This window comes from Sus scrofa, chromosome 16 (genome assembly GCF_054392235.1).
Source record: "Sus scrofa isolate SSC_HxYL_T2T_F1_AM1 chromosome 16, Sscrofa_HxYL_maternal_Yorkshire_Landrace_v2.0, whole genome shotgun sequence".
NCBI classification, from domain to species: Eukaryota; Metazoa; Chordata; class Mammalia; order Artiodactyla; family Suidae; genus Sus; species Sus scrofa.
The window spans coordinates 83,442,079-83,461,464 of record NC_139398.1 but is presented as its reverse complement, the minus strand read 5'-3'; the positions used below and the strand labels follow the sequence as shown (position 1 = coordinate 83,461,464).

Sequence of the window (19,386 nt, the reverse complement as noted above, 5' to 3'; positions counted from 1 at the left end):
CTGGGCTGCAGGAGGAAGCCCAGTAGGTAAAACGGCATGCTGAGCTGCCTTGGTTTGGCATCTGAGACTGTTCCCTGTGCCCTGAGGAGTCCTTGGGGATCCTGGCCAGCACCAGAGAGCCGTTTGAAAAACTGAAAACAAGTCCCATGTCCAACAACAGTTGAATGCATATCACTTTGTGGTACACCCATTCAATGGAACACTAGTCAGTGATACGAAGAAATAAATTATTGATACCTCAGTAACATGGGTGAATTTCCAAGTTGTTGTGCTGAGTGGAAAAAGCCAGACAAAAATGAGTTCATCCTGTATTATCATATTTACATAAAAATCTAGGAGCAGCAAACTAATTGACAGTAGCAGAAAGCAGATGTGTGGGAGTGGGAGTGGCAGGAGGGGTGGGAAGAAATTAGCAAGGAGCCCGAGGGAACTTTCCGAGGCAATTAAGGTCATCACTCTCTTGTTTGTGTGATGGTTTCGTGAGTGTGTGGTGTGCGCGCACATCTTTAAAAATTACGTATAGGCTAAAATCATGTGCAGTTTATTGAATGAAATTATACTGCATTAATACCGTTTAAAAAAAAAACACTCAATAGTCAAAAACTGGTCTTTAACAGGAAGTAGAGACAGGAGGTGATGTGCTCAAGTTCACCCAGAGCAGAGGATCCCCTCTGCAGCCCGCACGACCCTGAGCAGTGGACCAAATGATGGGCCATCTCCTGAGTCCAGCCCCCGGCCCTGCCCCCCGCACCCTGGGGACTAGTGTGGCTTCTCGCCAGCCCTGGGGATGTCAACACTGAGCAACGTAAGGCTTTGGCTGCTTTTGCTGCGGGGTGGGGATGGTGAGCCCCAGGGGTGGCTCCAGGCTGCTGTACTCACACCAGGGACCTTTGACAGAAACATATACCTTTTATTTTTTTTGGTCTTTTTGCCATTTCTAGGGCTGCTCCCACGGCATATGGAGGTTCCCAGGCTAGGGGTCGAATCGGAGCTGTAGCCACCAGCCTACACCACAGCCACAGCAACGCAGGATCCGAGCCGCGTCTGCGACCTACACCACAGCTCACAGCAACTCTGGATCCTTGACCCACTGAGCGAGGCCAGGGATCGAACCCGCAACCTCATGGTTCCTCGTCGGATTCGTTAACCACTGAGCCATGACAGGAACTCCCAGAAACATACACTTTCTAAAAGGATCAGACTAGTGATCTCCTCTGTAAGATCAACTCCACAAACACCTCCTGCATACCTACCATGGGGTCCGAGTCTGTCCAGGTCCACGGCCACCCAGGGACCAGACGAAGATGAATGACACTAACACAGGGCAGGATGCACAATCAATGCCCCCACGTGGCAGCTGTTACACACCCCTCGAACACCCCCTCAGGGCCTGTTCCGCACACAGAGGGAAGAGGTGTGTGGCCCGAACCTCGAGGACAGGAAAGACACGTGGATGAAAAGATTTGCCTCAGCACTGCAGCTGGGAGGATAAATGCTGTCAGGGCCAAGGGCAGAAATAAATGACTTCCAGTTGGGGAGAGGTTTTGTGGAGGCTGTGGTATGCAAGGGAGGGGAAGGAATTTGTGCATGGAGACGGGCAGCCGTGGGGAGGCCATTGAGATCATTCCTTTTCAGGGCACCTGGGAGACCCAGGAGGTGCAGCTGGCTGCAGGAAGGGCTGGAAAGGCCGGGCAGGTGGGCCGGGGTCGGTGCCAGAGAGAGCCACCTGCGTAACATGTGGGCACATCGGCTCCCCTGCCCCACCCAGCTGTGTGCGCTCCACCAGCTGGGCTGCTCCCCCAGCTCCTTGGGGCCTCGGAGAACAGAACCAAGGGCCTCGGCTGGACACCTGGATTCCAGCCGGGATGCGGGGAGGTGGGGGTGGGGTGGGGGTGGAGGAGGATGTGCGATGTGGGCAGAAAAGAGCCAAAGGAGAGGCACTCCTCCAAGGACCACTGGCCCCAAGAGGCACCAGTGTCTCTATCTTTGCGTGTACCCAGTGGGCCAGCCAGCCTGAACCAGGCCTCCTGGGAAGCTGTGGAAATGGAAGAACTCAAGTTTGTACTCCCAGCAGAACGCGTCTCCAGCATCGCCTGCGGGCAGCCAGATGCAAAGGATACTGCCATCTTGTGGCCAAGAAGCCCAGATACCAGGAGGGCTGGGAGAGTCCCTGTGCCCCCGAGGGACCACAAAAGCAGAAGTGGCTGAGACTTGTTTTGATACTTTCATGATGGGACCACCATTCTGCTAACACACAGTTCAGAGCAGGAATAAAGTCTTGCCTAAGGTCCCTGAAGTAGAGTTACTGTGTGTCATGCAGATGAGGAAACCGCCTCCAGGAGAGATGAGGTGACCGGTCCGAGGTCACAGGTGGCCAAGGGCAGAGCCAGGTTTCATCCCAGGTCCAGCAGTGCTGGTCCCTGGTCAGTACCCAGTAGATGGTCAAAGCAGTGATTCGTAGCGTATCTGCCAAGAACTTTCAGGAGGAACACAAGGTCAAAACCATTCCCACAAGACACCCTTTTCTCTTTCTCTTCCAATCATGCAGTCAAGTTTCCAGAATCTAAATGCTAGGCAATGACCTCATCTCATCCCGAAGGCTAATGGGATATAAATAAGCTCATGTATCCTCATTTCCAAAATTCCTGTTGTGATGTCTAATACAGCATAGCCCACATAATCATAAGCTCTTTAAGATGCTCAGTAGCTTTTAAGCATGTAAAAGGGTCCTAAGATGAAAAAGTTTGAGAGCTGCTGGATTATGATAGAACACTGTAAATCAGCTATAATGGAAAAAATAATCATTTAAAAAAATTTTTTTAGGGAGTTCCCGTCATGGCTCAGAGGTTAAGGAATCCAACTAGGATCCATGAGGACATGGGTTTGATCCCTGGCCTCGCTCAGTGCGTTTAGGATCTGGCGTTGCTATGAGCTATGGGGTAGGTCAAAGACACAGCTCGGACCCTGCATTGCTATGGCTGTGGTGTAGGCCGGCAGCTGTAGCTCTGATTCAACCCCTAGCTTGGGAACCTCCGTATGCAGCCCTAAAAAGACAAAAGACCAAAAAAAAAATTTTTTTTTAATAAAGCTACACAAACAAAAATATTCCCTTTGTTTTGATATAATTAAATCAATTCTGTGAGGCACTTTTAGGCTGACTGCAATTTTAATTGCCATTTCTACAGGTCTTGGATTAGGTACACACGAAAAAATATTTGAACAGAACGTGCTCACTGAGTGATTTTAACTGGCAAGCAGTAAGTGATTTCTATGTGTGGCCTCATGTAACCCCCACAACCACCCTGTCATCACATCTTTTGCCTATGGACATCAAGTGCTTACAGGTGCCAGAGGAACTTGGACTCTGTCCCAGGCAGTGTGTCTTCACGGCTTCTTCCCGTTATTCCGCCTTAAGATTTTACATCCCTTACATGCAGTTCACTTGACAGACAAAAACGTTTTCAAGATATGGGGTCTAAGGCATCCCCTGGTAGCCTAGCAGTTAAGGATCTGGTGTTGTCATGGCTGTGGCTCAGGTTCAGTCTCTGGCCTAGCAACTTCTGCATGCCATGCGGGAGGCCAAAAAAAAAAAAAAAAAAAAAAAAAATTATGTGTGTGTGTATAATATATCTAAGAAAGTAGCACAAAGAAAAGGGATTGCCAATCTGACCTAACATCTCCACATACAGAGGAGGAAAAGTGAGGCCCACAGAGGGAAAGTACCTTGCAAAAGATCACATCACACAGCAAAGACTCAGGATCCATTGGGCCTCTGGGCGCTCCAACCCAAGCAAGCGTTGCAATCACGGCTGGCTCCTTCCCAGCCGCCTGTGGGCATCCGAGTACTGCACATAAGCAAGTGACGTTAAGACCACGCAGGAGACATCTCCAGCAAAAGCAGCTTGACTTTATTAGAGGGAAGCTACAGAGGAGCAGGGGAAGTGAGGGTCTCCACAGGAATTCCCGTCGTTGAGCAGGACTGCCAGGCCTTACATCTGTCTGGAAGGCAGATCAGCATCCTGCAAGAGATGGAAAGCGAGATGGAACACAGGCGCCATCTGCTGTGCACAGGGAGACATTACCAAAGTACAAAGGTTCATGAAGGCAGTTTTGGGGGGGTGTGAGGTGGGAAAGGCAGGTGCTGGAACAGGACTAGAACTCCCACGTCCAGCCCTGTACGCCGCTCCTACCAAGATAGTGATACTCAGCTTGACCAGAACCCACTGGCTTTGGGCCCATCACCACGAGACTTTCTGGGGACTTCAAGGGCTGCTGGGACAGCTTCCCTCTCCCGTTTCAACTTAAACTGGGAAGGCAGACAATAACACCATGAACAAGCAAACCTTCCAGGAGCCAGAGGATCAGGAAGACTTCATGACTGATAACATTCCCATGTCTGGTTCCAGAACCTGGCTTCAAATTAGTCCTTGGGGAACCTCTTAAGACAGACTCGGAGACAGGTGCTGCCTGGCTGTGAGGGGTAAAGCTTGCTGGACCATTAACTCTCACCCAGTGCTGTGCATATGAAATGTCCAGGAGGCTTTTTATATACTACATTTGGTTACTGACAGATGTGCAGATGGAATTAAATGATGCCCAGATCTGCTGTGAAATAATATGGGGGTGGGGAGAGGGGGGGCCACAGATGAAATGATGGCAGTGACTTGGTAACTATTGGCTCTGGGTAGTGGGTACGTGGAGATTCATTTTACTACTCTACTCGCATGGCTGTGACACTTCCTAGAATTAAAAAGCCAAACTAGGAGTTCCCGTCGTGGCTCAGTGGTTAACGAATCCGACTAGGAACCTTGAGGTTTCGGGTTCGATCCCTGGCCTCGCTCAGTGGGTCAAGGATCTGGCATTGCTGTGAGCTGTGGTGTAGGTCGCAGACGCAGCTCGGATCCCACGTTGCTGTGGCTCTGGTGTAGGCCAGTGGCTACAGCTCCGATTCGACCCCTAGCCTGGGAACCTCCATATGTCACAGGAGCAGCCCTAGAAAAGGCAAAAAGACAAAACAAAACAAACAACAAAAAAAGGCCAAACTAAATAAATTAATGAAAACTATTAGGAGAACTATGCAGCCGTAGGAAGGAAGTAGTGATAAACACTTCAGCTGGGGTGAATCCAGAAACTTGATGAAGAAGCCAGACACAAAAGGCCACGTATCTCATGATTTCTTTTATGTGGAATAGCAAGACCAGGTGAGTCCAGAAGAGCAGAAAGCAGACGAGTGGTTGCCAGGGGATAGAGAGAGAGGGCAGCGGGGAGTGACAGCTCCAGTGGGTACAGGGAGTTTTCCTAGGGGATGAAAAGTGCTGACACTAGAGAGAGGTGGTGGATGAATACACTGAGTACACTAAATGCCAATGAAAAGTAAACTTTCAAATGGCTAACTGGGGGAGTTTCCATCGTGGCTCAGTGGAAACAAATCTGACGAGCATCCATGAGGACCCAGGTTCGATACCTCGCCTCACTCAGTGGGTTAAGGAGCTGTGGTGTAGGTTGCAGACGCGGCTCGGATCCTCCATTGCTGTGGCTGTGGTGTAGACCGGCAGCTACAGCTCCAATTCAACCCCTAGCCTGGTAACCTCCATGTGCTGTAGGTGCAGCCCTAAAAATAAAGAAGACTAAATAAATAAATAAATAAAATGGTTAAATGCATGGTATGTGAATTTCATCTCTCTCTCTCTCTTTTTTTTTTTTTTTTTTGTCTTTTTGCCATTTCTTGGGCTGCTCCTGCGGCCTGTGGAGGTTCCCAGGCTAGGGGTCGAATCGCCGTAGCTGCCAGCCTACGCCAGAGGCATAGCAGCATGGGATCCGAGCCGTGTCCACAACCTACACCACAGCTCACGGCAACACAAGATCCCTAACCCACTGAGCAAAGCCAGGAATCGAACCCGCAGCCACATGGTTCCTAGTTGGATTCGTTAACCACTGAGCCATGATGGGAACTCCTCATCTCAATTTTTAAAACAACTACTATGAGAGAAAACAAAACAAAACAAAAAAAACACATTAAGCTACACATGATTTACGATGAGCAGGGATTACTTTTTTTTAGTTAAAATTCGAATGCTTAGGCCAGGCGTTTCCAATTGCAGGGATCCACACTGGGGCTCCCCCAACTGTGCAGCCAGCTGAGGAGTTTTTTCTCTTCCCTCCCCGTCACAGACTTCGATGAACACAATCTTACATGGAAGCTCGATATGAAACAGCCTACTTGGGGAGTTCCTTGGGGGAAGATCTGGTGGTGTCACTGCTGGGGCTTGGGTTGCTGCTGGGGCTTGGGTTTGATCCCTGGCCTGGGAATTTCTGCATGCGGCGGGTGTGGCCAAAAAACAAAGCAAAACCCCCAAACCCCTAGGGATGCAGGAACCGTGTGATGAACACTGGAATGGCAAAAGTACGACCTCCCTTTAAGGACCACCCTCCACATTCAGACGGGTTTCACGTAACCCTCACGAGGCAGCCCCGTTTTACAGAAGGGAGGACTGAGTCTCAGGACTGAAAGAGAAGCGTCCAAAGTCAGAGGGTGAACGGAGGGCAGAGCGACAGTTAGAACCTGAGAACACTGGTTACTCGTCCCGGGCTCACGCCTGAACATGGCTGGGTTGGTGGACAGGAAGCGGATGCAGACCACAGGCACCTCTGTCATCTCATGAGTTGCGCACGATGCCACCAGACACACGGGACACTGCCATGGCGCGGATGCCAGTGCACACCTTCTGGAAGCAGGCCGTCCCTGAAAGTTACCGACCTGGCCGGCCAGTCAGGAGTGGCTGGCCTCTGCACGGGGAACTCTCTGAAGACGCGTTCACAGGGACAGTACCACCAGCCATTACAGAACTGCGATGCAGGGAGCTTGACTCTCACCCTGCCCTACCACTCACTGTGTGGGCTCTGGTCCAGTTACTTCCCCTCTCCAGCCTCTTTTTTCTCAATCCCAGTGAGAGAGAGCACTGAACGCCACCAAGGATGTGGCGATTGTTGGAATTCACGCATTAAACGCCCTGTGGGCAGTGACCGCTGGGAGGGCTGTGCTGTGAAGAATTCGGAGACTGCGCCTGGGCAGAGGGAAGGCAAGCTGGATGGATGGGTAAAGTCTGCCCAGTGCCCCTTTGCTGCCTCTCTGGATTATGTAAAATCAAAGGGCGCATCCAGCTTAAACATGCCACTGGGTGGTTTTTTTTTTTTTTTTTTTTTTGGCTTGTTTTGTTTTTCACTTTTAACGACTTTATTGGGTGGTGAAACTCACATGGGACAGATACACAGACATAGTCCAAGTGCACTCTGATGATCTGTGACTTACCAAATGTACACGCCCACATACCATCACCACACTCAAGATGTGAACATATCCAAGCCTAAAATTTCCCTGTCCCTCCAGACTCTCCTTGCCACCCACCAGCATCAAGCAATCACAAGTCTGCTTTCGGTTGCTATAGATTAGTTTGCATTTTCTTTAGAATTTTAGGGAGTTCCCGTTATGGCTCAGTGGTAACAAACCCAACTAGGATGCAGGTTCGACCCCTGGCCCCACTCAGTGCTGTGTAGGTCACGGATGCGGCTTGGATCTGGCATGGCGGTGGCTGTGGTGTAGGCTGGCAGCTGCAGCTCCAGCTCCAAATTAGACCCTTCGCCTGGGAACTTCCATAGGCTGCAGGTGCAGCCCTAAAAAGCAAAACAAAAAATAAATAAAGAAAAGAATTTTATATAAATGAAGTCATACAGTATGTCCTCCGTTTTCCTGGCCTCCTTGACTCACTGTGAGGTTCACTGCGGTTGTTGCCTGGACCATGTACCCAATCGTATGGTCCAGCACAATCTATCCAGTGCTGGACACTGGGTTATTTCCAGTTTGGGGTTATTCCCCTAAAGCCACTATCAGTGTTTACATACAAGTCTTCATATGGGCATGCGCTTTTCATTTCTCTTAGGTAAATACCCAGAGGAAGAAAGGCTGGGTCATATGGTAGGTTTTAAGAGACTGAACTGAACATGCTATTTTTTTTTTTGGCCGCACCTGTGGCATATGGACTTCCCAGGCCAGGGTGTGAATCCGAGTTGAGGCTTCGACCTATGCCACAGCTGCAGTAACACGGGATTCTTAACCCACTGCACCCGCCTGGGATAGAATCCACGCTGCCAGAGACGACACCAGATCATTAACCTGCTGCGCCACAGCAAGAACTCCAAACACGCTCTTGTTTTTGTACCAATCTGGGCTGAGGGCATGCTCAGGAAGCCAACAACAGTTCCAAGGGGGATCAGAGGCCAAGATGAATTAACTTACCTGGACAGTGCATAGGACCACAAGGCCCAGAGTGTAGGTGTCACCTCTGAAGGGACCAATAACTTATCAAAGCAAAAAACCACACTGCTCAGGGCCATAAGCTCCAAACGTAAACCCTGCTGATGATGAAATGCACCCTCAAGCCAGAGAGGGGACCTGAGAGACATCACCCAGTGCTGTCACTCGAAGAGGGCTGGAAGGACCCCGAGCTTGTGATCTGCATTCAGTAAGGACATATTTTGTGGCAGTGCCAGGTCTCACCCACCTGCCCACTTTGGTCCATCCTGCAGGCCAGGGGCCCGAGCCCTCACTACTTGGGGCCGAGGTAGGAAACGGCCTTTCCTGTTTTCCCCAGGGTCTCCAGCAGAGTGTCCACGCTGTGCTCAGAGTCAATGCAGACCTTCTTGTTGGGCAGGTCAATGTCAAACTGAACTCCTGCAGGAAGAGGAAGGCGGAGAAGGGGGTGCAGAGACATTCCCACTCAGGCTCCTGAATGATTCAGCCCCCCCATCCTCCCCCTGTCCTCTAGACCAGGGTCTGGCAAAGTTCTCCTGAAAAATGCCAGAGAGCACATGTTTTAGGCATCGTGGGCTGCACAGACTCAGCTCTATAGCCTGTTATAAACTGCTTTTAAAACCCTATAAAAAAGTAAAAGCCATTCTCGGCTGTGCAAAAACAGGCAGTGGGCTTTGGCCCAGGTGCTGTAGTTTGCCCATCCTTGCTCTAGATGAGGGCTTTTTTTCTTTTCTTCTTTTTAGGGCTGCACCTGTGGCATATAAAAGGTGCCAGGCTAGGGGTCGAATCAGAGCTACAGCTGCCAGGCTGCACCAGTCACAGCAACGCAGGATCTGAGCCTCAACTGCAACCTATATCGCAGCTCATGGCAATGCCGGATCCTTAATCCACTGAGGCCAGGGATCAAACCTGAGTCCTCATGGATACTAGTCGGGTTCTTAACCTGCTGAGCCACAATGGGAACTCCTAGATGAGGGCTTTTTTTAAGTTTCTTTCTTAAGTGCCAAAGTAATACAGACACCATTTAAAAACAAACAGAAAAGGAAAAAACAAGAAAAACACACTTCAGAATAAAATTTGAAATTGTAAGGCCCCCTATTTCCTATCTGAGGACCACTGTAAACAACAGGGTCCCTATCCAGAGTTTCTCCCTGATGAAATGGAAAGTAGTTTCCCTAAGTGGCATCATAGTAGGTAAACTTTATAGGTCACTTTCCCAGATATCTTGCCATCTTAGTGCATACAGACTAACTTGCTTCTTTTTTGATAGCTGTGTCGTTTCCCGCAGCGTGGCTGCAGCATCCATATGTCTACTCAGTCCCCTGCTGGAGGACACTAAGGCTGCTTCCAGTCTCACTATGCTTACAACAATGCTAGAGTATCAAACTTGTGAAAATATTCCTATACCATGAATTCACAGAATGGAAACTCTGGGGCAACAGACAGGCATGCTTTAAATGTTGATATTGGGGAATTGCCCTCCTGAAGGGCTGTGCCCATTTAAAGCCCCCTGGAGGCATGTGGGACTACGTATACATGGGTCGTGTCCCAACAACAGAAGGCAGAGGGGGCATCCCAGGCCTGGCTTCACCTCTGACTGGCTGCGTCCTGCCCATTACAGGGCTCGATTCCCCATCGGTGCATGAAGGGGCTGGAGCCGACCAGCTACTGTGGGCTTTCCACTTCCAGTATGCCCTTGGTCTGTGATTCCTCGGACCCCGCCACTGCTCCTCTACGGCCCCAACCAATTCAGAAAACCCTTGGGACTCTCTCAAGAGGCCACCCAAGTGGGGACAGTGGTGAAAGATGGGAAGATACCTGCCCGAGCTCAAAGGTAGATCCTCAAGGGGCCTCGAAGAGCCTTGGCCCAGGACTTCGTCCTACCCTCGGACTCAGGCTGATGGATACCATGGGGAGCACAGTGTATCCTGGCTGCACTCTGGGTTTCGTCTTTTGGTTCAGGACTGTCTCCCTTCTCTTTGGAGTACACATTTTTGGTGGCATCATAAAGATGGAAGACACTCTGGGATCACCTGACCCAGTGGATTTCAAGCTGTGATCCTGGCAGCCCAGGTCCTCGGGCAGGGCTCCTACAGCCATCAGGACTGAAAGCAGGCCGCCCTCACTTCATCCAGAGCTGCCACTTGTACATGAGGGGCTTTCGAGCAGTTTCACTCTTGAGGCCTCCACAGCAAAGCTGTGAAACTAACACTGTAGTGGGGAAAAGCCAGGCCCTGGGAGAGGAGGCTGCAGTCACACAGCAAGTCGGCAGCCATGTTCTTTCCACTGTTTCAGATGCTTTACATTCAGATCCCAGTTTATGTCCAGAAACCAACCCTGGCCTCACTGTGGGACTCTGGGCAAGTCACTGCCCTTCCTGGGTACTGAGGTCCACAGCCCCATTCCATGAACGGAAAGTACAGCTCAGAAGACCATATTAAGTGCCAGTGAGATCACATCCACGTGAAAGCCCTCTGGAAATGGGGTGTTATCGTTACCTAGGGTTGTTGCATTTGGGGGGTTTTTTTGGCCTCACTCACAGCATGCAGAAGTTCACAGGCCAGGGACTGAACCTGAGCCACAGCAGGGACAACGCCAGATCCTTAACCTGATGAGGCACCAGGAAACTCCCAGGGTTTTAAACTCCTAGGGTTTTAAAAATGAAAATCTGGCGTTCCCTTGTGATGCAGTGGGTTAAGGATCTGGCATTATCACTACTGTGGCTCCGATTACAGCTGTGGCATGCGTTCAATCTCTGGCCCAGGACTTCTGCTTGCCATAAGTGCAGCCAAAAGAAAAATAAAAACATGTCATATAACGAAAGATATTACCCTGGGGATTAGTATATTTACCAATACACTGCCTAGGACCACCAGGGCTCCATGGGGTCAAATCCCAGCTCTACCACTTACTGGCTGTGTGATTCCCAACGGGTTACTTAACCTCTCTGATCTTCAGTTCCCTCCTGCTTGAAATGGAGATAGTCAAAGAAGCTCTTCACAGTGGTTGTGATGCGGATTAAGTGACGTGATCCACAGAAGCTACGAAGCAGAGTACTTGGCCCAGGCTAAGTATTCCATAGGTTTGGTTTTACTGCTACTCTCAGCTTGCACCCAGGCTTCTCCTGCTTCATGTCAGGATGCATCTGATATGTGTATCAGTCTCCCACCCACAACCCGGCACCAATCACTCACCTCCCAGCTTGTTGAGGACCCGAGTGACTGCGTTAGAGCAGCCCTCACAGGTCATGTCCACGGAGAACTCGTGCTTCTGCAACAAACAAAGGGGACTCTGAGCCAAGTCCTGCAGAGGGACCCACACACCCCACCAGCATGCAGGCCCACTCTGGGGCCAAGACCGAGGGCAGAGAGAAAGGCAAAATGGGGCTGTCATCAGACCCAGCAGTAGCCTGTGTCTGAGCCCCACTCAAACTTGTACGGTGGAGAAACTCAGGGCTTCTGTATCTCACAGGGGATCGTATTAGAATCTCGGAGTTCTCTTGTGGCACAGTGGGTTAAGGACCTGTTGTCACTGTTGTAGCTCAGGCTGGATCCCTGGCCTGGGAACTTCTGGCATGTCAGAGACATGGCCTCCTTAAAAAAAAAAAAAAAAAGGAGTTCCCATTGTGGCTCAGTGGTTAACGAATCCGACTAGGAACCATGAGGTTGCGGGTTCGATCCCTGGCCTCGCTCAGTGGGTTAAGGATCCGGCGTTGCCGTGAGCTGTGGTGTAGGTTGCAGACGCGGCTCAGACCCCGTGTTGCTGTGGCTCTGGTGTAGGCCGGGGACTACAGCTCCGATTGGACCCCTAGCCTGGGAACCTTCATATGCCGTGGGTGTGTGGACCTAGAAAAGACAAAAAAAAAAAGAGAGAAAGAATCCCTAGAAATCCTTTAGCAGCGTCTGGCGCACAGTGAGGAGGCTCACCTGGGAAGGTAGTTTAAGATGCTGGTTTCTAGTCTCACCTTCAAAATTCTGATACTTCAGCTATGGGGTTGTCCCAGGATCACTAATAACTCTGTTGGGGGGGGGTCCCACACTCAGAGCAACGCAGATCTGGTGGTCTTATTTATGTATCAGCAGATTATTCTATTAAAATCAGCTGGGAGCTTCCAAAAACTAAGTTCTGGTCAGCAAGCCTGGGCTGAAGCGTCTGTTATGGCCAATAAGCTTTCCTGGTGATTCTGAACGATAGAAACTACTGCTGTCATCCTAGCACCTCAGAGGTAGCACCAAGGCCTGAGAAGGGTGAGGCTTTGCCTGGGCTTCCAGTGAAGCTGGGCCAGTAAGGGTGCCCAGGCTTCCGGACTCTCCCAGCAGCCTAGACATCCTCCAGTCTCCAGGACACCAAGGGCCTGAAGGCGAGCTCCCAGCAGATGAAGCTTTATTCAGTTCAATGCTGCATCCCTAAAGCGTGGAAAACGGAGTGCTTGGCACAGAGTAGGGGCTTAACACGTTTTACTGAGTGAATGGCTGACTGACTCAGCTGGTTGAAGACCCCCGAGTCCTTCCTTTGCTTTTAAAGATTACACCACTACTTCCTTTATTCTCAATCTCTGGAAAGGAGACCTGGCTTCAGATCCCGGCTCTGGCACTTAGGAGCTGGGTGACTACAGGGAAGTTCCTTAACTTCTCTGCGCTCCAACTGCAAAAGGCGGATGAGCGTCCCTTTGCAGGTTGGTGGGTGGGATGAACATGGGATTTTAAGCATGACAGCCGTCATGGAACACAGCCCGGTGATCTCCGCCACCTGTCATGTGTGCCCTTGAATAGTGCCATTCCACGAGGAGTATATGGCAGCAGTCAGGGGACCTCTGAGGCTAAGGCATAAAAGACACTGTCGCTTCTGCCTTCTCTCTCAGGGATCAGTCACTCTGGAGGAAGCTGGCTGCCACGTCCTAAGGACCCTCAAGCGACCCTTTGGAGAGATGCACGTGGTGAGGAACTGAGTCCTCCAGCCAACAGCCCTGTGAAGGGCACCATCTGGGCACCATATCCTCCTTCAGATGACTGCAGCCCGGCTGACATCATCACTGCCGCTTCAGGAGACCCCGAGCCAGAAACACCAGCTAAGCTGCCCCCTGATTCCTGACGCTCTGAAACGGTGAGCTAATAAGTATTTTTTATATTTTACTTATTTTTGTGTCTTCTTAGACAAAACCTCCATGGCATATGGAGGTTCCCAGGCAAGGGGTCGAATCAGAGCTGTAGCTGCCGGCCTACACCACAGCCACAGCAAGGCGGGATCCGAGCAGCATCTGCAACCTACACCACAGCTCACGGCAACACCAGATCCTTAACCTACTGAGCAAGACCAGGGATCGAACCTTCGTCCTCATGGATGCTAGTCAGATTCGTTTCCACTGAGCCACATTGGGAACTCTGATATTTGCTATTTTTTTTTTGTCTTTGTCTTTTTTTGCCATTTCTTGGGCCGCTCCCGCGGCATATGGAGGTTCCCAGGCTAGGGGTCTAATCGAAGCTGTAGACGCCGGCCTATGCCACAGCCACAGCAACGCCGGATCCTTAACCCACTGAGCAAGGGCAGGGATTGAATCTGTAACCTCATGGTTCCCAGTCGGAGTCGTTAACCACTGCGCCACAATGGGAACTCCTGATATTTGTTATCTTAAACCAAGTTTTGAGCTAATTACTCAGAAGTAACAGATAATTCATACAATAGGTAAAGAAATTGGAGCATAATAGGTTCCTCTGGGATAAAAAGTTAGCTACTGGAGTTCCCGTCGTGGCGCAGTGGCTAACGAATCCGACTAGGAACCATGAGGTTGCGGGTTTGGTCCCTGGCCTTGCTCAGTGGGTTAACGATCTGGCGTTGCCGTGAGCTGTGGTGTAGGTTGCAGATGCGGCTCCAATCCTGCATTGCTGTGGCTCTGGCGTAGGCTGGGGGCTACAGCTCCGATTCGACCCCTAGCCTGGGAACCTCCATATGCCGCGGAAGCGGCCCAAAGAAATAGCAAAAAGACAAAAAAAAAAAAAAAGTTAGCTACTGAATTAGTCCTGCTGTGGTGCAATGAGATCTGTGGCATCACTGCAGTGCCAGGATCCAGGTTCGATCCCCAGCCCCGCACTGTGGGTTAAAGGATTCAGTGTTGCCACAGCTATGGGATAGGTTGCGACTGTGGCTTGGATCTGATTCCTGGCCTGCGAACTCCACATACCTTGGGGCAGTCCAAAAAATAATTATTATTATTATCAGTTTGTTCTTCTTCCCTCTTTTCTGTCCCTTAAAAAAAAAAAAAAAACCTATGGCTACATTTTTCTTTCTCTCTTTCTGCCACAGTGTGCTTGATGTGGGATCTCAGTTGCCACACCAGGGACTGAACCCAGGCCACAGCAGTGAAACTGTAGAATCCTAACCACTAAACCACCAGAGAATGGACTCCCAAAAAGCTATGGCTACATTTTTCATGGAGCATTTCAAATCTATTACCTTAGTTAGAATTCTGGGCACAGCACTGTATCTTGGTGGAAGACCCCAGTCCCCTTATTTCTACCAAAAGGGCATTAGCCAATTCCATTGTCTCACCCTCAGTGGACATCAAGGATCACAGGGGAACTTGGGGACCACGCAGCTCTGCAGGCAGCTGCCTCCGTTGGCTCTGTGGGCCCTGGGACTCTCCATTTTTTAATCCACTGCGGAGAGACAGAGGGGTGAGCCCACACACCTGAGAAAAACTGGTCTAAATGGCTTCTCAGGCTCTTTCCAAGTCTCAAAACATCCTTGGAAAATCCCTGGATCCGGATTTTCATCATGCTCTACAAGGGAAACTGAGGCCAAGAGTTAGGCAGTTGGGTTTTCCTGCACTGAATTACACACAGCCGTCGTTACATAACAAGGAGACTGCTATTTCACTGGGGCCAAATCTGCGAAACCTGCCGTAAAGAAAATGGTTTTTTCTGTTCGTCTAGTTTGAACGCCTCTGATTCCTTCCGCTCATTTTGTGACTATTCAACAAATTCTGAAAATAAGGATTTCAGGTGAGAATTCCAAAATCTTGTCTTTAACACACGGTCTTCAGACCGACAGTAACAGCATCGCCCGGGAGCTTGTCATTAATGCAGACGCTCAGGTCGCACTCCAAGCCTCCTGAATCAGAATCCTCTTTTTTTTTCTTTTTAGGGCCGCACCTACAGCATACGGAAGTTCCAAGGATAGGGGTCGAATCAGAGCTACAGCTGCCAGCCCCAGCTGCAGCCACAGCAACACCAGATCCGAGCCACATCTGTGACCTACACCGCAGCTCACAGCAACACAGGATCCTTATCCCACTGAGTGAGGCCAGGGATCCAACCCATATCCTCATGGATACTGGTTGGGTTCTTAACCCACTGAGCCATGATGGGAACTCCAGAATCCTCATTTTTAACAGGACACACAGCTCATTCCTGCCCACACTATAGTTTGAGATGCTGCTGTGGAATACAAAGGGGGAAACTACAGCTTGCCTGCAACCTGGTTTTATAGTTTCGTGGGAACAGAGCTAAGCGTACTCCTTTACTGTCATGCCAGAAGGACAGAGTTGCAGGGTCGTAACAGACCATGTGGATCACGAAGCCTTAGGTATTTACTATCTGGCCCTTGAAGAAAAAGTCTGCTGTCCTTGCTCTAGAATGATGGTCCGCAAGATTTGTTAATGGCTTGCACCTGTATACCCAGCCAAAGCTGTAATGGGTTTGCAAGACCAACATAAAACCCAAATCTATTGAGCGACCCCTTTACGAAATGCTCTTTATATAGTAACCAAGTCAGTCCTTGCCCAACCAGGTAAGGGAGCTAGTCACCCTACTGCACTTAGGAGAAAACCGAGGTTCCAGGGGTTAGCTAAGCTGCCCAGTCACGGGGTGGATATGTGCTGAGGCTGGGATGTGAACCCAGGCTTTCCCTGCTCCAGGACATCTTGCTGGTTCTGGACCCGCAAACAGCAGTGCCATCCCCCACAACCGATTCTCTAAGCAGGAGCCCTGGGTGGGGGCACCTTGTGAAGGAGCACACGTTTTTGCTGCCCAAGGAGCCAAAGTCAACGGATCTCTAAAGCTTTCTGCAGCTGGCTACAGAGAGCAGGTCTCCTTTCATCCTGCCTAGGACAGAGGTCAGTGACAGGGGATGGGTTACTGCCAGTATAATTCAGTGCTCTCCTCCTCCTCCACCTCTGAGCTACCAAAGGAAACGGGGGCAGCGGAAAGTCTAAACGAGCAGCGTGATCCTTCCTTTACAGAGAATCCCAAGACTGGCCCCACCACGGAGTTCTTAACTTTGCAGAGTCCCAGCCCCTCAGAGCCTCCACTCTGTCACCTATAAAACAGGTCCTATAAAGTCAATGAAAGAGATTCTTAAAGTGAATCTCAGAATGGGAAGGACAGGAATGGAATGGGGTCACATTGTCTCGCCATCACCACCTGTCCTCTCCGCCTCAAGGAAAATCTTTCTCAAATATTTGGGAATTTAGTCTTTGAACACTATGATGTCTGGGAATTTACTAATAGTAATATTAGAGGAGTTCCCATCATGGCTCAAATCCAACTAGTGTCCATGAGGATGCGGGTTCAATTCCTGGTCTCACTCAGTGGGTTAAGGATCCGGTGTAGCCGTGAGATATGGTGTAGGTCGCAGATGCAGCTTGGATCCTGCATTGCTATGGCTGTGACAGAGGCCGGCAGCTGCAGCTCCGACTGGACCCCTAGTCAGGGAACTTTCATGTGTCGCAGGTTCAGCCCGAAAAATACACACACACACACACATATATATATATATTAGAGTGCCTACCGTGTGGGTCAGCCATTGTCCATGCATTACCTTGTTTAATCATCAAAACAAACCCTTGAGGTAAATATTATCCTTTCTTGACATGACATTAGGGTATTCACTCAAGGTGATAAAGCTACTAAGTAGCAGGGGCTAGTCTGGATACAGTATCCAAAGCCTAAACTCTTATCATGTGGTCCTTGTTAAAATGGGGTTGAAACCTGCCTGCCTGTAGTCCCACCTGACTCATTCCAGGTCTGCACAAAAGCTGCCATTTCTTGGGGACTAACTATGTCAGTAGCTAGGCTATGTATTTTACTGGCATTTTCCCAGTTAATACTAAAAACAGCTCTGTGAGGTCAGTTTTTTTAATCCCCATTTTACAGATGAGGGAATCAAGGCACAGAGAAGGAAGGTAGCTTGCCCAAGGTCACCGAGTCAGCGAACAGGAACCCAGATTTTCCAGAAGTTTCTGAGATCTCAAGTGTTTGTCAGAGAAACCTCTCAGGTGACACACTCTTCCCCTTGCAGTTTTGGTGACAGTCCCTTGACTAATAATCCTTCCTTCAGCTGTCCCTCTCGTGACTGTGGTGACAAGTACCCTCTTCATTCTCATCACCCACTCTGGAGGGTCTTTGGTTTGTCAGAATCCCCAGAAGTGAACAGAGAGCACTGACCCTCAAGCTGGCCTTTCCCTCTCTCCCGTCCCCCACAAAAACCTGGTAGCCTTCACTATTCTAGTCCCAGGGTGATTAATGCCATCCTCTGTCACTGCTGCAGGCAGATTTGTTCAACTGGGAGGGCTAATTCTGTCAGGTTCTTTGTCCAGACTTTGTGCTATCTGAGGATTTGTCTCAAGGCACCTGGCGAGACCCAAAGGAAATGACACCTGAGATGTTTGTGGCGTGGCCCAGGGGGCCTGTGGCTCACCTGTCAGCTCCCCAAAGCTAGGCTGCTAAGACACAGAGCATCTGTGGGACACCTCTGGGTACCCACTTGGAGCAGAGCCATAAACTAGGAACCCTGGGGGATGTCATGTGCTAAACACATGACTCTAGCCAGGATCTCCAGGTTGCAACTAGGATCAGTGCTTCCTCCCAAGCCGGTATGACTACTTTTGTTGGGCACTTGTCTTGTGGTCAGGCCAGGAGAGACTGCGAGACAGTAGATAAAGGGCTTTATCCTGGCTGCACTCAACTCCCAACACCACCTTGAATAAACCATTGGGCTTTAATTTGCTTAATCTGGAAAAGGCCTTAATTTTTCATCTACAAAATGAGGCCATGAGCAACCGAGTATACTCGCTAAGACGGAGTGAGCTGCAAAGGCGGGCTACGACCTGCGCATTCGGCCCCAAACGCTGCCACTGAGCAAGTGATCAATTGTGGGGCGGTCCCTGAACCTCTCTGGAGTTCATGAGTTCAGATTCATGAACCGACCAGGAGCAAAGGTTAAAAGCACTGTCTCCATTCGGTGTCGCCTGGCGCTGACCTGAAAGAGTGGGCAGGGGGAAGGGAAGAGAAACACGGATTTCTGAACGCCTTCCCCGTCCCAAGGTCCAGAGCCATCCCCGAGGGAACGGGCATCCAGGCCCCGCCCAGTTCCGGTTCCGGATCACCCTGCGGGACCTCCGTCGACGCTGCCCGTCTCTGGGCCTCAGTTTCCCCTTTTATACAAGGAAGGTTTGGATTGGTACTCGCTTGGAGCCCTTGCAGCTTCGGTGTTCTGACACCTGACTCCTAGATAAAAATCCCTTGGGATTCGATTTTCTTGGAGGGTCGCAGAAGCAAAAGCTGGGGCCTGGGCGGGGAGGGGATGAGAAGAGGGGCGACAGCTCCGGCCGCAGCCAGAGCCCTTGAAGAGCGACCTGTGGCCAAGCCGCAGTGCAGACGAGGCGCAGGCGGTGGGCCGCGGGTCTGCGCGGGGCGAAGGCGGCGTGACCACTTACCGGCATGACTGAGGACGTGGTGGCCGTGGCGACGCCTCCCGCGGCTCTGAGCGCTGGCGCGGTTGCGCTTCCGGGTGCGCGCGCCCCGCAGCAGCCGCTCTTTGGTCCCGGCCCCGCCCCCTCCGGCCGGGCCTCCGGCTAAGCCACGCCCCCCCGGCCTCGCGGGCGGGCAGCGGCCTGGAGGCTGTTGTCCTCTCCGCCTCTTTCCGGCCGGGATGGAGCCCCTGGCCACTTGCCACGTCTGTGCTAGGCGGTGGGAGGGACCTCGGCTAGCCTGCCCCGCATGCGGACCGTGGTTAGACCGCCTACCCTTTGTCAGGCATGTATTAGGGGCTGGAAACTCCCCCCACCACCCCCGCAAAGGAAC

At 50.8% G+C, this 19,386-nt stretch overlaps 1 protein-coding gene across 1 annotated transcript; it reads right to left on the bottom strand.

Annotated features, from left to right (window-relative positions):
* Positions 1-3,887: 3,887 nt before the first annotated feature.
* ATOX1 (antioxidant 1 copper chaperone) lies at positions 3,888-19,134 on the bottom strand. Its single transcript, NM_001167641.2, is given in 4 exon segments — positions 3,888-4,019; positions 8,559-8,728; positions 11,503-11,578; positions 19,020-19,134. Coding segments are annotated over 3 exon segments (207 nt in total). The 5' UTR covers positions 19,026-19,134; the 3' UTR covers positions 3,888-4,019; positions 8,559-8,603.
* Positions 19,135-19,386: the final 252 nt, after the last annotated feature.